This window comes from Pelophylax lessonae (genome assembly GCF_965119305.1).
Source record: "Pelophylax lessonae genome assembly, chromosome: 9".
NCBI lineage: Eukaryota > Metazoa > Chordata > Amphibia > Anura > Ranidae > Pelophylax > Pelophylax lessonae.
Window position 1 is genome coordinate 141,115,729 of NC_138776.1, and position 18,418 is coordinate 141,134,146.

General features: G+C 42.6%; 1 protein-coding gene across 1 annotated transcript in view; it reads left to right on the forward strand.

Moving 5' to 3' along the window:
* ECD (ecdysoneless cell cycle regulator) overlaps window positions 1–18,418 on the forward strand; it is a 29,726-nt gene that overhangs the window by 109 nt on the left and 11,199 nt on the right. The window contains exons 2-7 of the mRNA XM_082268460.1: window positions 5,875–6,081; window positions 7,903–8,020; window positions 9,473–9,560; window positions 9,670–9,845; window positions 11,994–12,186; window positions 13,138–13,266. Of these exons, the coding sequence (XP_082124586.1) occupies window positions 5,877–6,081; window positions 7,903–8,020; window positions 9,473–9,560; window positions 9,670–9,845; window positions 11,994–12,186; window positions 13,138–13,266 (909 nt within the window). The 5' untranslated portion in view covers window positions 5,875–5,876. The remainder of the gene's footprint in view (window positions 1–5,874; window positions 6,082–7,902; window positions 8,021–9,472; window positions 9,561–9,669; window positions 9,846–11,993; window positions 12,187–13,137; window positions 13,267–18,418) is intronic.

An 18,418-nucleotide genomic window follows, 5' to 3' on the forward strand; every position in this document is an offset into this window, starting at 1 on the left:
TTCAGGATTAATTATTGTTCTTTATGGAGTTCTATTGATGATTCCTTTATGATATGTTTTCTTTTCTTCAACGCTATTAGATATACTTATGTAAAAATTGAGGGTGGAATCAGCTAAGACTTGGGCAGACAGAATCTGGAGCAGCTGTGCCTGGCAGCCAATCAGCTTTTAGCTCAAGTTTGCCCGGTGCAAAAGAAAGTTAAAGCGGAGCTCCACCCAAACGGGGAAGCTCTGCATGTTTGCTTTCTCCCCCCCATCTGCTGCCACATTTGGCACCTTATGGGGGGAGCGGGTACCTGGGTTTGACAGGTACCCTCTTCCATTTCTGTCTGACTTTGCCACAGCAAAGTCAGACAGAAGTTCGGCCCTCTTCCTCCTTCCCCTGCCATCGGATCATTCATAAAGAACATCGTGCTTCGTAAATACGCAGTAGGGAACCGGCTTCACTGCCCATTTCCCTTAGCCGAGATGGTAGCGCCAGCACCCAAGAGCCAATTGAAAAGGGGTTTCTCAACCAGGGTTCTGTGGAACCCTAGGGTTCCTCCTGAGGTTGCTAGGGGTTCCTTGAGCAATGGGCAATTTCTGCCTCTCAGATAAGTTCCCAATGACACCATTGTTCCTTTTAGCTATCTGTAAGAGGGTAATTCTTCCCAATGATGACAAGAGTAAGGAGCATTCTTCCCACTGACTGTCACACTAATGTGTCATGAGTTGAAGAGTTTTTTAATTCTTAGCAGGAGTTCCCCGAGACCAGAAATGTATTTCAAGGGTTCCTCTGTGTTGAGAAAGGCTGATCTAGGGTGAAGACACCGATGGATTCGTGGACTGGTACGTTTAAAAAAATAAAATAAAATACAATTTAAAAAATCAGCAGCGTATGGCTGACTTTACATTTTTTTTTAAGGAGCCTTGAACTCCGCTTTAAGTCATTTTACAACAGACTGTGAGCAGGCAGGCTATTAGCACAGAAGAGACCTGCAATATCGAGATAAAATAGATCTACCCACCTGCTTGCAGTCTTCTGCTGAATGTAAACTAATCTGGGCATGGGCAGCTTAGAGTACATCGCTGGCACAGTCCCTGTGTGCCTGGACGACAGACTCCTACGTATCTGAGTTAAGCCATCCCACGCCGACAAGTGGGGATGTCCAGAGACTTGCACCCAGGGAGAAGATGCCACTGCTAGCAAAGGACTCGGTCCATTAGAGAGGAGGTAAGTACACTATACTATCAAAAGCACACCCCTCACCAACCAAACTCTCTCGTCCATGTCTCTATGGACTTTGTTTTGTGCATTTGTCCAAATCATTTGGTGGAAGGGGGATTATGGTGTGGGTAGGGCTGGGCGATTTTGCCTAAAAAAAAAATCTTCGATTTTTAAAGAAAAATTTGAGTTTCGATTCGATTTTCGATTTTTTTTTTTCCAATGCACTTAAAAAATGACTGCAGACATCAGATATAGTGTCAAAAGTGCAACTTTATTTCTATTTTAACTCCTCAAGAGTTAAAATGCGTAGAATTTTTTGACTGTGTTGTTCTTTTAATAGACTACTAGACATTAGAGAGTAAAAGAAGACGCGGGGGCGTCGCGCTGAGCGGGGAGGGAGGAGAGCTCACTGTGTTGAGGGAGGACTGAGGAAGGAGAAGCGCTGTATATGTGTGTCTGACTCTGACGGACCACCGCCGCGCCTGGATGTTGTGACGTCAGCTGCGGGCGGTGCGTGTGCGATGCGGGAACAGGCTGCGAATTCGCAGCCTTCCCGCATCGCATAAGTGTGAACCGGACCTTATGCGATGCGGGAAGGCTGCGAACTCGCAGCCTGTTCCCGCATGGCACACGCACCCCCGGCAGTTCACACTGCCATATGCGATACGCTGGGGGTGTCAGCCTCGGTTCACATTTATGCGATGCGGGAAGGCTGCGAATCCGCAGCCTGTTCCCGCATCGCACACGCACCCCCGGCAGTTCACACTGCCATATGCGATATGCTGGGGGTGTCAATGTAATCTTAACGACACCCCCAGTTTGATCGCATATCGCAGTGCGATCGTGCAGTTCGCACAGGATCGGATCCCACAAGTGTGAACCGCTGTGCGACCCGATCCTGATGCGGCTTCCAAAAAGGGTCCTGTGCGAGTTTGCTGCGGATGCGGGTGCGAATTTAGTCATACAAAGTGTATGGCTAAACTCGCACCGCACAGCCGATCGCATGTAATGAAGGAGCAGTGCGCTCCGACATTACATGCGAACCCGGCACTCGCAGTAGTGTGAACCGGGGGTGAAACGTTTTTTTTTTTTTTTTTTATTAAACTTGACCTTTTTTTGGTTTGAAACGTTTTTTTTTTTGTTTAACTCGAGTTTTTTTTTTTTTTTTTTTTGAGTTCTACTGCTTTTTATTTAGTATGTTTGTTTTTTTGAAAATGCTGCAGTAAGAAGAATTCAGACTTTATTACATGTTTTATATTCAATGTCCATGTCTCATTACAAGTTAACTTGGTGTCTTCAGCTTTAGGAAGATGCAAAGTGTGTTCATATCACTGGGAATATTGGTTCCAAAATGGGATTACCACTTCAGTTTTAGCCGACCTAGATAGTTTTCCCTCATTTCCACCATCCCTGGTTGTCCACATTGTATGCCACGTCATATGCTGTTCTCCATACTAGCCACCTACTAGCCACCGAACTCCCCACCGCCGCGCCTGGATGTGACGTCAGCTGCGGGCGGTGCGTCTGTACAGGCCGGGGCTGCGGCGCGCTGTGATAGGTACAGACAGTCTCCCCGGCCTGGATGTGACGTCAGCTGCGGGGCGGGCGGTGCGTCTGTACAGGCTGGGGCTGCGGCGTGCTGTGATCATCACAGCGTGCCGCAGCCCCGGCCTGTACAGACGCACCGCCCGCCCCGTAGCTGACGTCACATCCAGGCCGGGGAGACTACCTATCACAGCGCACCGCCCGCCCCGCAGCTGACGTCCCATCCAGGCGCGGCGGTGGGGAGTTCGGTGGCTAGTATTGTACAAAAAACTCGAGTTTAACAAAAAAAAATCGTTTCCAACCAAAAAAATCGATTAAATCGATTTATCGCCCAGCCCTAGGTGTGGGGTTGTTTTTCAGGGGTTGGGCTTGGCCCCTTGGAACTCTTAAGGCATCAGCATACCAAGACATTTTGGACAATTTTATGCTTCCAAATTTGTGGGAACAGTTTGGGGATGGCCCCTACCTGCTCTAACATGACTGTACACCAGTGCACAAAGCAAGGTCCATAAAGGCATGGATGAGAGAGTTTGGGGTGGAGGAACTTGACTGGCCTGCACAGAGTCCTGACCTCAACCCGATAGAACATCTTTGGGATAAATTAGAGCAGAGACTGCAAGTCAGGCCTTCATGTCCACATCAGTGCCTGACCTCACAAATGCACTTCTGGAAGAATGGTCGAACATTCCCATAGACACACTCCTAAACCTTGTGGACAGCCTTCCCAGAAGAGTTGAAGCTGTTATAGCTGCAATGGGTGGGCCAACTTAATATTGAACCGTACAGACTAAGTCTGGGATGCCATCAAAGTTCATGTGCATGTAAAGGCAGGTGTCCCAATACTTTTGGTAATATAGTGTATATTTCTTTTAGTTCTGCTTTAAGCTGTGAAAATGAAAGCTAGAAGTTGATTGGTTGCCATGCACAGCTTGCTTCAGGTTATATGTGCTCAAGTTTTAGTAAACCCCCCTCCATGTGTGTTAGACCTTCTCCACTTTTTAGGAAAAGATCTATGTTCTCCCACCCATACCTCCCAAAGTTCTGAGATTGTAAAGGGGAACCCAATCACTAAGCTTTAACATGTTAACAAGTAACTTCAGTCACCCCCTCTTCCATTTTTTTTTTATAACCCCCCCCTCCCCCCTTTCACACCAAAGGACCAATCGGGCCCGCCTGTCGGTTTCTCAGGCGGACCTGATCCTACCACCCATTGTTCTCTAAGGGGTGGCAGATGTCAGCAGACATGTGTCCACTCTTCCCCGCCGGCATCCAAACCGGTTCAATAAAAACAGACGTATAGGGATACATTCTTCATCCGTCTGGAGGAGCGAATGACAGTCAGGTGGAAATTGATATGCAGTCCATTTCTATCCAACCGCCCCATAGAGAGCAGTGGGCTGTGTCCGCTCCGCTATGCAGGTGGATCCGCTTGGACTGATTCCGCCCCATGTGAATGGGCCTTACCTGTTATGGTAATTTATTCTTGATTCAAACACACACACCTGGCCAGCTGCTACGCCTCCATCTTGGTCCTCCTCAGATATTAGAAGCCAGCTCTCAATGATGCATGCTAGTTCTGTTCACCAGCTGCTGCGTGTCTGCTCTTGCAACCTCCTGAGAATTTATGACAGGGTAATCCCAAGAGGCTGCAGGAAAAGGGACATGTCATTCTTATGGTGGCAGGAGCAGACCAAAAAAAATGTAAATACACAATGAAAAAAATAAAAAATGGCAATTTACATTGCAGAGGGGGGGGGGGTCAGTACAAGGAGGCATATTTGCTCTGGAAGGTTACAGACAGTGTGCTGTAGGGTCATTTTTTATTTAGTAATGATGAAGACTCCTGAACAATGTGACTTTAAAAAAAATAAAGAACAAAATGGGGATGGGAGCCAGGCAGGGGGGTGGTGGTGGTGGCCTAAAATTGGGCTGCAAGCAAACAGGATGTGCTTTTAGTATCTCTGTTCTCACCGACCATAATGAAGTAATAAGCAGAAGGCCCATTTTTATAATTTACTATGATCAGCCTCAGCGAGAAGAGGATACTACAAAGCTGATTAAAGTTGAACTCTTGATGGGTATTAAATACACAAATGAATGCAGCTTTTTAATCATTAACACATGCACAAAGTGTAAGTAGCTGAATTTTATCTGCTATCAGCCTCTTGTACTCCTTGTATAGCAGATCTGGAGTGTGAGAGGGACAAGCAGCATAGGAGCCAATCACTTTATGTGCTAACAAAAAATACAGAAAGATGGCATACAACAAACTTTACAATTCATATTGAAAAATAGAAAATAGGTACAATGTTTGGATCTAAAATTGGATCTCTAAGGATAAAATATTCCAATATAAAATCTTGGTGTCTGTCCCTTCATAGTCTATATATACCAAATAAAATAGAACATCTGAGTTATATGTAGGCTCGACGCGTTTCTTGGACCTCCGTCCATTCATCAGGAGCTTTGGATACATGTAATGTATCTAGAAAAAGAGGGGATTTACATTATAATACATTATTGTATCAGAATATCGAAAATAGATAAAGGAAATCTGATTCAAAATATAATATAAAATAATACCTTGACTGATCTCAAAGGTGCAAGCCAAAACTGGCGAAGGAGAAAGAAACCCAAGTGACATATGCTGAACCGAATGCACTGGCAGCAGGGTGCTCAAATAGAATATAAAAGTGAGTGAGTGAACTGTGGAAGAAGGCTTAACTCTGCACTCTGTATGCAGCACGCCCCCGAACTCTTCACGTAGCGCACCCCTGAACTCTGCACTCTGTACGTAATGCACTCCTGATATTTAATGCCCCTTTAAGAGCTTTCCACTCTTAGGGAAATTTGACCTCACCCAGTATTTGATGCGGTGTGGAGGGTGTGTGTGGGGGTTGTGGTTGAGTTACTTCACCTATTCTGAGAAAAAAAGCCCTGCATAGAAGTAAGTGTAATTAACATATTATACTCCTCCTTCTTCATTTCTCTTTTCAGTTATATCACCTGGAACACTCATTTCACAACATAAGAAAAAAAATGTATAAGTACCACTTTTTGGAATTATATTAAATATGCTTGTATTTGTTCGTTGTGAAAAAAAAATAATTTCTGTATTTCAGAAATGGACACGCAACGAAAATTATTGGTTGTGGAAGATTTTGTAGAATACCATCTTTTCCTGGTACATGATGAAGATGGTGATGCTGAGAAGCACAAACATATTCTGCTGCAATATCTAGAGCAGATACTAGCCCAACTTGCTCCTCTACTGGCTAGCTACATTTGGCAAAATCAACCATTTAACCTTAGGTTGAAATCAAAGAAAGGTAAGTTGGTGTCCCTCTATGCTATCGTGACACTTTGGGGTTGATTTACTAAAACTGGAGAGTGCAAAATTTGGTGCAGCTCTACATAGAAACCAGTCCGCTTCCAGGTTTTTTTATTTTTTTTTTTAAAGCTTAATTGAACTAGCTGAAGTTAGAAGCTGTTTGGAGTTGTAAAAGCAGAAGGTTTTTTATCTTTATGCATTAAGATAAAAAGTCTTCTGTGTGTAGCAGCCTCCCCAGCACCCCCTAACACTTACCTGAGCCCTACCTCTGTCCCTGGGCCGTCCGGGACTCACGCTCCTGATTGGCCGAGACACAGCAGTGACGCCACTGGCTCATGTGGTTGTCAGTCAAAGTCAGTTAGCCTATCAGGAGAGAGAGACACATGGAACTGTAGCTCGGCTCGGGTGCCCCCTGTGACAGACACGGGTATCAGATCCTTTCTCACTAACTCGGGTGCCCCCTGTGACAGACACGGGTATCAGATGCCTTTCTCACTAACTCATAACAAAGGACCAGCCAATCTCACACCACGCTGTCAGTTACGTAACAATGTCACTCCCTGCTGCACCCTGCACAAAGTTTTTCCAGCTCGTGGGACCACAATCTAGGTGCCTGATTGTCATTGGGCTTATTAAGCAATTAACCCTTTAATTGGCATCACCCACTTTGGGGAAACTCATAATTTTAGCAATACCAATTATAATTTTAGAATAATCGTCTGTAACACACACTGTCACCACAGACAGGTACCGTATGTTCATAGGATTTATCCTATACAGTAGCACTCTTCAAGAGACAGGTTTTTTATTAGCTAATGCTTAAGGGCAAGGTAACACTTTTCAAAATATGGTTTTAATAATGAAAAGGTCAAAGTTGGTGCAAATAAAATATTTACAGAAAAAAGGTGTTTAAAAGAAAGAGACATAATTCAGCAATAGCAAAATAAGGTAGAATTGAGGAGGAAGAATACTTGCAGTCAATGTCCTGGGTGTTATCGGGGTTCAGTCGATGAGCCAGGTTTTATCGGTTCTCAAACTTGACAGATGTTCCTTCTTTGATGGTACCATGAGAACTCTCTACTGGTTAGGCATTTTCCTTTTTCACTGGGATCAAATGGGTGTTGACAGATGCTCCCGACGAATAAAATGGAGTGTCCATGGGCTGTCCTGGGTTTAGGACAATATCAGGTCCCTCCTCTACAGACAGTTTTATACCACTATTCATATCTTCCAAATGTACCAGCTGCATTCTTAAAACTGATTATTGTTCAGCATTGAATTTCGCGTACAGAGATATTAAACGCAGGGTAGCTCAGATAAACTTGTCACCCAGGGAATATCTGACAGCTATCTACCCTTCTATATGTGCTAGTGTGGTCATGTATGACCCTATTTCAGTCAGTACGACATTTCTGATTTAAATATATACTTATTAATGTGTCATGTTCTTGTCTGAGTTTATGAATCATGTGTGGATTTGTTAAGTTTTGAATTGGGCAGAGCTCTCTGATTGCCTTTTACGATCCCCATTAGCTCTGGGTATCCTTTATGGATGGTCATAGTTTTGCCAGGACTCAGTTAGCTGTTTACAGCTCTGCACAGCCTAAGCGCTGGTTTCTGATGTCTCTGAGTTGAGATAACAGCTGTTTTGAAGTGTAAAACCTATTTATTCCATGAATTAGAGGAGGAGGGAGGGGGTAATATCACTGCGGCAATGTGTAACTGTTCTGCAAGACAGTCATGGCTGATCTATGATATGATTTTTTTAAAATGACATTTAATAAAGTTTTTTTTGTTGTTGTTTTTTTGTTTTGTTTAGGTAATACTCCTGCTCATATTGGAGGAAAAACACATTTTGGTGACAACATTGAAGATGAGTGGTTCATTGTTTATCTTATTAAACACATTACAAAAAAGTTTCCAGAACTAGCAGCCAGGTACTGTGCTTTTTTTTTTTTTTAGCTAGCTGTATTGCTGTCATTGCTTAATGCTGTAATGCTGGTCACTGAATGGATGATGTGGCACATATTAGAAGAGACTTTTTGGTCATATTTATTGATGAGGGAAGGCTGTCCCAGACATGCAATCTGAACAAAGCGCATATTTCTACAGTGTTTACTAGTCTCTCTGCAAAGTATGAAGTGTCATTTCTCTTTGCTGTCTAGTTCCTTCGTTATAAGCATGAGCATTTCTGACACATTTTCCTGACACCAAGAGCTAAACAGGTGTGGGGAGGGAGGTTCAGCACACAACTTGTGATTGACAGCCACAGCTCTTTTCCTGTGTGCTGTATAAAGAGGGGGGGGGGCTGTCTTTTCCCTTCCCTTCTCTCCAATCAGCTCTCAGAGCTCTTGTACAGTGTGTAACTGCAGCCCTCCACCCCCTGCTTTGTGAGTCTGAAAAATAATTTTCATCTCTGAGTTTTACGGGGATATAAAGGACAAATGGCTGCAGATAAACAAGTACAATGAATGTAGGAGGATTTGTTTCATCTCTGTGTATCACCTGAGGACAGTCACTTTACTGGGTATATAAGAGTGTTTAAAACCACTTTAAAAGCTGATAGACCGCATGACAAAAAAAATCGAATGCATCTCAAAAGTTTACATCTTTAAAATTCTGAGTTAAACAATAAAATTATTACCAAAACCTCAAATTTTCACTTTTTCTTTAGATGTAATGTATGTTATAGTGACAATTTACTTCAAGAACATTGATGAACTGACATCTCATGTCAATCATTTCTTCATTCCCTCCCCTCCCAAGAAATTCTGAGTACATTCACTTTTCTAAAGAGGGTTTGAATTCTTTATTTAAAGTGGAACTATGCTTACCTTGAATCCAGAAGTGGCCACGGACATCTTCGGGCAGCTGGCTTCCAGGTCCCGAACGCTGTCTTTGGCCGGGCAGAGATGACGTGCGCAGGGGTTCCATCAGATTCGGCCTTGCCGAATTTGTGCAGTGAGCTGCTGTAAATGAGCGGACAGGTAGGGAAGAAGCTTTAATGCAGAAGAGACAAAGCATGTCTCTTCTGCATTAAAAACCTTGTCTGCCTGCCAACTTTCAATTCCAAGCCTACACTTCCACTTTAAGCCCTGCACACCCGAGACCCGCTTTCCAATGAAAGCTGCTTGTTAATCAGCAAGGCATTCTCACTGGACATGGAGCCAACGTGCGAGTGGGGCTTATATCCCAAATTTAAGTAGTTGAAGCCTCAATTGCATAAAAAAAAATAATTTTAGATGTCTTTGAAAAAAAAAAAAAAAAGAAGAAATAGCAGTCACTTTGTGGCGCCTGTTTTTTTAACAATTGTTTTGAGTAGATTGCTACTTTCTGCTTTATATTAAAACACAGAATATAAGAGCTTGTACGTTTTCTATCTTACATAGAGTTGAAGATAATGATGGAGAATTTCTTTTAATTGAAGCAGCGGATTTCTTGCCCAAGTGGCTGAAGCCGGAAAATAGCTGCAATCGGGTAAGTAATGTGATGATTGACATCTCCTTTGTGCAGTGGTGCCTTTAAGAAACATTTAGTACAAAATCAAATACCAATTATTAACCAACATTTGCATAAAACATTGCAGGTGTTCTTTTACCATGGAAAGTTGTGTATCATCCCACTGCGGCAGGATGAAGCCGACCTGCCTGACCCATCATCCAATATCACTGTACTGCAAGCTTTGAAACTCCTTTCTGCACACCCAGATGGTTTTCTGGCACCAGAGTCCATTACAAAGGCAATTGAAAGGCGAATTAAAGGGTATATACTTGTGTAATAATTTGTTATATATTTTAATATTCCCTATCTTCTTATACCACTGTTCTTGAAAATGAAAAAAGGCAGCTGCCAAAGTATTCATACAGTAGGATAAAAAACTTTAACGCGTTGTCAGTGGCACTCAAATTACTTCCCTGGATCATTCACATACAGCATTTATTATAATTGATTATAACTGGAGACACAGTGCAAATAAAAGCAATCTGTCTATCTTTAATTCATGTATTCACATTCAAAGAAAGAGTTTAAAGCAGAACTAAACCCATCAATTTAAAGGATAAGTTCAGTTTTTGGAAAAAAATAATAAATGCACATTTTTTTGCAGGTAAAAAAATGTGCATTTGTTATTTATTTCTTTTTTGGAACCTGTAAAGCATTGCACCTGCGATCAGCAGATCACTGGTGAAATGCAGGTAAGCAGATACACTGACAGGAAGCATGAATGAACTACCACCGCGCTCCACAGTGCCTTGGTAGTTCATGGAAAACGACATAAATGCAAAAAGAGTACAGCGCAATCTTCTTTCTGAAAAGGCTGCTGGACCATGTTGTTTCAGTGTTTCAATCAGTGACGCGGCCAGGTGGGCGGAGCTCCGCTCTGACATGTTTTTTTAAATTGTGGCAGGTAGCTGGGAGATAGAAGAACCCCGCCAGCTGTCACAGCGGGGATCAGGGACGTGCGGGGGCTGGTCTGTTGTAACATGTTACATGGTGCACCCAGAATATGGATGTAACCTGTTACAAAAGGTGAACTGATCCTTTAACAATTTCAAAAAGCATTTCTGTTTGTGGCATGTGCTGTTAAACCATCAAATGGCTGGTGTCATAACTGATCACATGTGCAGGATCATGGCAATTGAAGATGAAACAGGGGCCAAGATGGCGGCTTCATTGGCTGAAAACAATAGGAGGAGTTAGATCGGCTTTAAAGCAGTGTTCCAGCTGTGGAAAAAAAAGAATTAAAATTCAGCAGCTACAAATACTGTAGCTGCTGACTGTTACTATATAGACACTTACCTGTCCAGGGAGCCCACGTTGTCAGCACCCCAGCCGATTTTTGGATCGACTGCCGGTGCTGCCGCCGCCATTCATTCTAAGGTAAACCAGCAGTGAAGCCTTTCGGCTTCACAGCCGTTTCCCTACTGCGAATGTGAAAAGCGTGCTGTGCATTCTTATTGGCTCGGCGGGGGAAGGAGAAAGGGGACGGAACTACCGAGGGATGGTGCCGTGATGCTGTCTCCTGGAAGTGGGGAAGGGTACATGTCAAAAACAGGTACCCATTCCCCCCCTCCCCCCCTGGAAGGTGCCAAATGTGGAGGGGGGGAGGAAGCAGATGAGTGCAAGTTCCACTTTTGGGTGGAACTCCGCTTCAAATGCTGGCTGTAAGTACCCTAAGCATTCTGAGTTTTCCAGGATGAAAAAAAATCCCACATGCATTCAGAATTATAAAGACCTCCAATTCTATTGTGTGCTTCCATCATTATCTAATCGAATCTAGCAGCTGGAAGACTGCAAAGGAAACAAGCTTTACTTTGTGACAGATATATAATGATTCAGTCAGTAGTATGAGAGATTTAATGCCCAAAACTACAGTTCAAATGTTAGTTGTTTGTGTTTGTTTTTGTTTTTTACTAGAATGGTTAATGGTTAAATCTTTTGTCAGGTCTTTATTGCTGTCAGGTCATTGTTACGAAAATTTCTCAAACGGGGACAGTGATGGCAAAAAGAAGAAGGAAAAAAAAAAAGCTGACAGAGGTTATAACCCTTCTCCACTATCCATAAATTGGAGTTGGGATTTGATACTTACAGCAAGAAGTCTGCTATATATAGTATGAATTAAGTGCCCCTCAAACAAAAAGAAAATGACCTAATACTGCTCATAAACCCAGTCATTTTCTAGCTATTTCAACCAGATTTGAAGGTACGAAAACCATACAGATCAAGGCAGCCTGCCTAAGTGTAATATGGTTTTGATTGGTGCTAGGGTACATTGATCTGTCCGTTTCTGTGAAATTGTCTTAAAATGACTTTGTGTATGTGTAGCATTAAAGCCTAAAATGTAAAACGCATCAAAAATTGAAAGAAAGTGTCCATTGTTTTGCTTATTGTTCATTGTCATTGATTGTTTAGATATCCTGAAAAAATGAAGGAATCACTCCATCAAGCTCATTGCTTTGTGCCAGCTGGGATTGCAGCAGTATTAAAGGAGCGCCCACAGTTGTTGGCAGCAGCAGTGCAAGCATTTTATCTCCGAGATCCTTTAGACCTTAAAGCCTGCAGGACCTTTCGTCATTTCCTGCCTGATACACGTGTGCTGACATCAGTATGGATTACGTATATTATTTTTAGTTTAACTGGTATTAATGTGTCTTGACTCGTGAATATTCTGCTTCTTAAGGTGTACTTTATACTTCAATTTTTGTTGTGTCTAGGATGGGGAGGAGCATTCTGGGAGAATGGTGTCCATCTAATGCAGACAGGGAAAGAGTATTTCCTATAGTACAATGTTATCAATAAATGTACTATATGAGGATTGAGCAGTTAAATTTACAGACAAGGTTAAGAATGCTGGCCATTTTCTATGAAACAAGAACTATGGATTTGTGGGTGTTCATGCTGGTTTGATCATTGATATGGAGCTGTATTTGTATTGCACTTGTTATCATTAACTGCTTTTAGGATTGTACATTTCGGGTAAATCACAAGGTGAGAGACAGAAGCAGGATGCTCGCTTGTATGCAAGATGTGTACACACAGCTTAGAGCAGAGGTCTTCATACTATGGCCCTCCAGTTGTTGAGGGACTACAATTCCCATCATGCCTAGTCATGTATGTGAATGTCAGAGTTTTACAATGCCTCATGGGATGTGTAGTTCTGCAACAGCTGGAGGGCCGTAGCTTGAGGATCCCCGGCTTAGAGCATGTAGCCCAGATACCAGGTTTACATGACAGTTGTCCTCTCTGGGCCAGCATCTACATACTGACTCTGGATGATGCCCAAAAAAATATAGCTTCATCCTTCTGGTTAGAAAGGTTTATTAAGGTACTGTCAGGGAGTCTACTGCGGCCTCTGTGACTGGTAATAAATACCTGTATTTGTTGAACTTACACATTAGCTAATATGCATGCAAACTAAATTAACAAATATATCTAAACCAGTCTTTTCCATCATCAATCTTCAGGTTCTTATAAAACATGGATGTACAGTAAATACCTGCAAATGCCCCCTTTTTTTATTTTAATGCCTTTATTTTCCTAACTTTTCTATACCTAGGTGACATTTACAAAGTGTTTGTATGCTCAGCTTGTACAGCAGAGGTTCCAGCCTGACAAACGCAGTGGATATACTCTTCCTGCCCTTTCACATCCCAAGTATAAAGCCTATGAACTTGGAATGAAGCTGGTAATTATTTAATAGTTTTCCCATAATTAAATATAGGTTTTACTAAGATTTGCTACTTCTAGTGGGTTACTATTTTGTTTTTTTTAGCATCAACATTAGGGGGTTTGTTCACACCAGCCCACACGCTATAACGTATGCACGCCGGTGTGTGTTTTGTACGGGTGGTGCGAAGCATTGCACTATTTACTTTACACACTGCAGTGCATTGTGGTGAGATATGGTTAGGTGCACAGGGTTAAAATGCAGAGCTGCTCATGTTTTTTTTTTTTTTGTTTTTTTTCTTTTTTCAAGTGCACCTTTACACACCTTTTTTATGGTATGAAAAGGGCATGTAGAAAACCATTGTTTCTATGTGCCCTAACATTGAGCCTGCATTTATCTATGCAGATTAACGCAGCTCCACGGACATGGTGTGAACGAGCTTTGCATGGACATAGTCTGTGTGCTATGAAGACAATCCCAAGTCCAAACTATTTTGTGCTGTCTGAAAATTTCCAATTAAATTAAATGTTTTCTGCAACACTTACTATGCATGTTTTGAGTCTGGTTGGTTGCAATGGGAAACTTAGAATAATTCTTACCTAATACTGATGTTTAAACTGCTGTTCTTGGTTGGTAAGAGAGAGAGTTATTCGTCTCCCCCAAAGCTATGTAATGGTGTGCTGTTTTTTGCATCCTTTGTACCATTTTGGGGAGCAGAGGTGAAGTTAGAGGGAAAGGGAGCAGTGCTGACTTTACTTTATAAATAAGATTTAGCTTTTCATTTTCCATGTGCTGAAATGTGTTGCTTTATTGGTGGGATTAAACCAAATATGAAACTTTAAACCTCAGGGCTCATTTACACTTGGTGCACAATGTGAACATAAACGTGCTATAGAAATATGAGCAGCCCAAAACAAGTCCAAAATGAAAGAAAGGCTGAAATCTTCTTGATGGTGAAGGATGGTGAAGAAGAGGACATGCAAACACCAAATCCCTCTTGGAACCCACGTGTGAAGAAAAGAGAGGTAATACCCTTACCAACTCAACATATTAAAACACTTGAGAAGATGACACCAGCCAGTGTAATAGATATAAAGACCTGACCTTTCACTCTTCCACCCGATATGTGGTATATGAAAACTCTTACCAAAGGCAAGTATTTCACAGGTCAGATGGTGAGTGATAATGTTCTCCAAATCATCTGGCAAATTATCCAGACTAGCAGGCAGTGAATTTTCTTGTAAATCTTGTTCTGACTCCTGTTGCTGTGTGGGGGTTGGTTTCTCTCCTATACCCCTCAAACTCAGTGACAGATAGTGCCCAAAAAAGAATGGGCAATAGTGCATTACCTCATAAACGACTTTATTAAAAAAGGTAGAACACTTACAGTTAAGTTGATTAAATGCAAATTCAAACATGGCCGCTCTGCAGAGCGGACCACGGGTGGTGGAATTCCCAGTCGATACCTCATCAGGGGAAACGCGTCAGAGGGGAGAAGCCTGCGCCATCACCACCCGTGGTCCGGGTGAGAGAAACCAACCCCCACACAGCAACAGGAGTCAGAACAAGATTTACAAGAAAATTCACTGCCTGCTAGTTTGGATAATTTGCCTGACGTTTATGTTCACATTGTGCACCATTTATAATATCTGTGTACATTTATATATTGGGTATTTTGTTCATTGTGTTTTCCCTTTTGGTTCAACACACATTGTTCACATCTAGCGCACCCATTTTTTGAACATCACACGTTTACTTTATCAAGGTTAAAGTTTCGGTTGCTGCTGGAGATTCATTTTTTGTTTGCGCACCTCATTCTTCAACATCATTTACACTTGCTTCGACTACAACACACATTAAAGGAGAAGTATAGCCAAAGCTTGTTTTGGCTGTACATCTATGGATTACAGGAGTGAAATTCGTTTTGCACTCTTGTGACCCGTTTTCAGCAGAGAGTGGTCTGAAGTCCGCTCTCTGCTGACGTCACAGAAGTCGGTCCAGGCACCGCGTCATCATGACCACAGAGTGCGAGCCTCTGAGAGCCTGAGCCGACCGCTCAGCACTCCAATGAGCAAGGAGGGGGCAGAGCTGACAGCTGCTGATTGATAGTCAGAAGCTCTCTGCTTGGGAAGCTGTCAGAACGGAGCGATCGGCAGTGTTCGATCGCTCGGTTCTCAGTGCAAGGGGGACAGATGCAGCATCCACCTAAGTGAGTATAAATTCAGGGAAAACGCCAAACCCATACTTCTCTTTTATAAATTCAGGGAAAACGCCAAACCCATACTTTTATAAATTCGGGGAAAACGCCAAACCCATACTTCTCTTTTAAAGTGCCTACCGCTTTAACTTGCTTTTTTGATGTGTTTTTGATGCTTCAGTGATGCTTCGGAATGCTTTTTAAGCGTAAATGAAACTTTGCAGATTCCCTGTGATTGTGTTTATTTTCTATTTGTTTTAACCTCCCTGGCGGTATGATTATGTCAGGAATTACATACCAAAAGCGGTACAATTATTTTCATGGAAATTTGGCGTTATGTATTATAGGCCTACAATTCTTAGTAATTACTGACTTAAACCTGACCAAAACAAGAGTCTAGTAGACATCCCAGATGTGATAAATTTGAAACACAAACACGTGAATTATAATCGAATCAATAATATTATTTTATTATTTAATATATAATATATATAATAAAATTATATTATTGATTAGATTATAATTCATGCATTATATATTATATATAGATATATGTGTGTGTGCATATATATATATATATATATATATATATATATAATATGCATATATATAATATGCATATATATATAATATAAAATGTGTTTTGTGTTTTGTGCAACGTTTTTTTTTTTTAATTTCCCTCCCTAGTTCCACTCCCATGCAGCATTGCTGCTGCAGGGAACGGAACTAGGAAGTGATCAGAGCGACGGAGACCGACGGAGGAGCGGCGGGACTCTCGGCTGGCGGTCACAGCAATGAGAGATCATCGCTGGATCGCCAGGATAAGGTAAGAGAACACCGCTGCGCTCTCTGCAATCCATCCTGAGCGTGACTCGGGGTTACCGCTCCTGATATGAAAAACCAACCCCGAGTCACGCTCGGGATTACCGCTAAGGAGGTTAAAGAGGCTGTAAACTCAGAAACAAAAAAAAAAAACCTGTACGACAAAGGCATAATGAGCTAGTATGCATTGCATAGTAGCTCATTATGTAATACTTACCTTAGAACTAAGCTGTTCCAGCAGCGCCCGCACATCGTTGACATTTTTCCTGGAGTTTCTTCCAGTTTCGGGGGCTCCGGCACTGCCATTGGCTAGAGCCGCGATAACTTCACTCCCGTGCATGCATGTTGGAGCCGCCGTTACTTCAGAGCTCATGCGCCAGTGATGCCACTGGCTGCATGTCATGTAAATATCTCCTAAACAGTACACGTTAAGGAGATATTTTCACTACCTATAGGTAAGCCTTATTAGAGGCTTACCTAATAGGTAAATGTTTGGAGAGGAAGTTTACTTCCTCTTTAAAGGGGCCCAGTAGAACCCTGGCTCAGTAGTGACCCCACTCAACCGATCTCCAGCTCCTTTGTACCCCTGTTCAGCATTAGTACCCTTGTTCAGAAAATCCCCAGCTTATTAGTACCTTTGTTCAGCAGATCCCCTGCTCAGTAGTACCCTTGCTCTGTTGATGCCCTACTCAGTAGTACCCCCATTTTTGCTGATCCCCCGTCTCAGTAGTAACCCACTTTTCTGCTAATCCCCTGCTCATTATTGACTCCCAGCTCTGCTGATCCCCCTCACTCAGTAGTACCCCCAGCTCTGCTGATCCTTCACTCAGTAATAACCACTAGCTCTGCTGATCCTCTGGTTTGTTGATCCTCCTTTCTCTCTGTGGTCAGCGCTCACCTCGCACTATATTGCTTACATGCTGCGCACCACGTGTGACATTGCTCTGCTGATCCTTCGCCACTCAGTCCTCTCTCTTCGGTCCCCACTCACCTTCCGCTATAGGGTTCCCATGTTACACACATGTGTGCCGTCTGCTAGTTGCTCTGCTCCAGTCCGGTCCCTGCTTACCTTCCTGTTGCTCCACCCTGCACACCAGATGTGACATCTGCACCAGACACTTACAGAATATATATACATGAACCTGAAAGGACTGGAAGGTAACCATTTTATTTAGTGACAGGTGCTTTGATTGGCATTCAGAGCGCTTTAAAAAAAGCATGTCCAATGACACATTTTGAAGCAAGTGTAAACGATCCTTTAGATTAAAACGTGTATGAGAATGACTGCACTTCTCACAAATCTGGTAACACTATTCTCATTTTGAGTTGGATAGTGGTAACATCATACTGTGGGGATTCTTTGATTAGCAAGGTCCAGATCTAGGGCAAACTGGATGGAGCCAAATGCAGGGAAGGGAAAATCCTGTTTCAGCCAGCAAGAAACCTGATCTGGGGTAGAGGGTCACCTTCCACTCGGTCAGTGAACCTAAATAACCAGGACTACACTGGGGGGGGGGGTTATTATTAAAAGTGTGAACGCCTTAGAATGGTCCAGACAATGGTTCAATTGAGAATTTGTGAACGGTCTTGAAAATTTCTATTCACTATTGATCTCATTCAAGTGACAGAACTAGAGAAATGTTTATTATGTGCACATTTGAGGCTTACAGTTGTGGCGGTACCCAAAAGAGGTGCTGCCAATTTTCGACTGTGGGGGTAGGGCTGCTTTTTTACTTGCCTTTTGTGTCGCAGTAAGAATTATTTGGCACCATCCTAACATGAAGTATGCTGTGTACTTCAATTGGTAAATTGCCACTTAAATCCTAAAGTGTTACTTCACCCAGAACCTGCATTCACCATATCTGGTCTCCCACAGTACACAGAACATAGAAATGCAATTGATTTAATAAATATAACCTGCTAAATACCTTTTCTCATCAGCAGTATATAGCAGTCTTGTGACCTCTATCCGTTCCTGGTTAAGGATTGTAGGAGGAGTTTTCATACTGCGCTGAGCTGTCCTATTAGGATGCAGGACTCCCTGACCCTCTGTCTGGACTATGTTGCTTGGCCCTGTGCTGATCACATGCACTCTCCCAAGAAAAAAACAACTCTCTAGCAATAGACACCAAACTGAGCATGTGCAGCCTG